The sequence below is a fragment of the Austrofundulus limnaeus genome, unplaced genomic scaffold, assembly GCF_001266775.1.
Source record: "Austrofundulus limnaeus strain Quisiro unplaced genomic scaffold, Austrofundulus_limnaeus-1.0 Scaffold9, whole genome shotgun sequence".
Classification (NCBI taxonomy): domain Eukaryota; kingdom Metazoa; phylum Chordata; class Actinopteri; order Cyprinodontiformes; family Rivulidae; genus Austrofundulus; species Austrofundulus limnaeus.
Genome location: NW_013952411.1, coordinates 1,692,245 through 1,693,767, shown reverse-complemented (window position 1 = coordinate 1,693,767; position 1,523 = coordinate 1,692,245). Strand labels below are relative to the sequence as shown.

General features: G+C 40.1%; 1 protein-coding gene across 5 annotated transcripts in view; it reads left to right on the top strand.

The window, feature by feature from the left end:
• The window catches only part of LOC106512909 (dedicator of cytokinesis protein 9), a gene marked incomplete at its 3' end in the record, with an annotated part of 90,988 nt that overhangs the window by 66,998 nt on the left and 22,467 nt on the right, over positions 1-1,523 (top strand). For all 5 annotated transcript variants that reach the window (XM_014001447.1, XM_014001450.1, XM_014001446.1 and 2 more), the window contains 3 exon segments: positions 557-703; positions 782-865; positions 951-1,062. In XM_014001447.1, coding sequence (XP_013856901.1) covers positions 557-703; positions 782-865; positions 951-1,062 — 343 coding nt within the window.

Genomic DNA, 1,523 nt, shown 5'->3' with positions numbered 1-1,523 from the left:
GGGAGGGGCAGAGGCAATGAGCAGGGCAAGGCAGACAGGAGCAAGAACTGGGTCAAGAACAGGCAGACAGAGACAGAATCATAACACAATCTGCTACAACGTGACGTGTCTGATGCAGGATTTAGTCGACAAATTATTACCATTTTAATTCGATGTTGAAGGATCATATAGAAATTCAAGATAATCGTGCAATGAAAAATAATAAAATACTTTTTCTAGCCTTGACAAAAAAAAGTCATGCAGCTGCAGATACAGGTTGCTGATCTCTGTTCTTTGGAAAAACCTTTTGCAACGCTGAACCTTCTTGCGTCTGGTTTGCCTCCATCAGGGAGACACCCTAAATCCTCATTTCAAGACGGCGGTCCGCAGCACCTTTTCACCCGTTATTCACAAACAATTTTTAATTTGCCCAGATTTTTAGCACTGGTTACGTGGGATATTGATAAATCAGCCCCTATGTCTTCTAGACAGACAGAATCACAGTCAAAGTATTAGTACTGTGGTGGTTTTGTTCCATGAGAACATTTGTACCAACATCAGTGCTTGTGCCCTGCAGCTGTCCAGGAATCAACGCTTCTCTGCTCCTTTCCATCACACCGTGGAGACTCTGGTCAACATGATGATGCCACACATCACTCAGAAGTACAAGGATAACCTGGATGCTGCTCGAAACGCCAACCACAGCCTGGCAGTCTTCATAAAGGTCAGGATTCAGGTTTCCTCTGGTGGGGTTCTAAGCACAGTGTCTGTATGTGGAAATAAGCCCTCCTTCTTTCTGCAGCGCTGCTTTAACCTGATGGACCGAGGCTTTGTGTTCAAGCAGATCAACAACTATATCAACTGCTTTATGCCTGGAGACCCAAAGGTACAACACTTCCTTTACAGTAACACATTTTACCCAGTTTTTAATATAAAACTGCAATTTATAAAGTTTTTGTTTTGTTTTTCAGACACTGTTTGAGTTTAAGTTTGAGTTCCTGCGTGTTGTGTGCAACCACGAACACTTCGTGCCCCTAAACCTGCCCATGCCTTTTGGAAAGGGGAGGATATTGAGATTTCAAGGTGAGAAGAGAAATTCACACAACTTGCAGGCAGCTTTAAGTTTCTTTAAAAGGATTGAAGTGAAATGATTTTGCACTTTGCTTCAACAGTTTTGTATAGTTTTATAGTTTTCCCAATTTTTTGAAGTTTTCTGAAGGTTTTTCCCAATTTTTTTGTTGCTATTTTTCTTACATTTTCCATTTGTTCCTGGGACGGGGACAACACATTGTGCTTAAAAGATGAGGAAGCAAAAAAAGTGGAGGACAAAAGTAGAACATCATGCCTGAGAAGAAATATACGCAGCAGATGAGCAGTAGCTGTAATTAATGCTTTAAAGTAAAAAAAAATGATTGATGGAAAGCTGATAGAAAAACCTGTCTTGTGATTGACTGCACAAACAAATTAACCAGCTAGCAAATTAGCAAGCAAGCTTGTAGTTTAGCTAGTTATAAGCTAAAAATTCAAATAAAATTAGTTTGTTT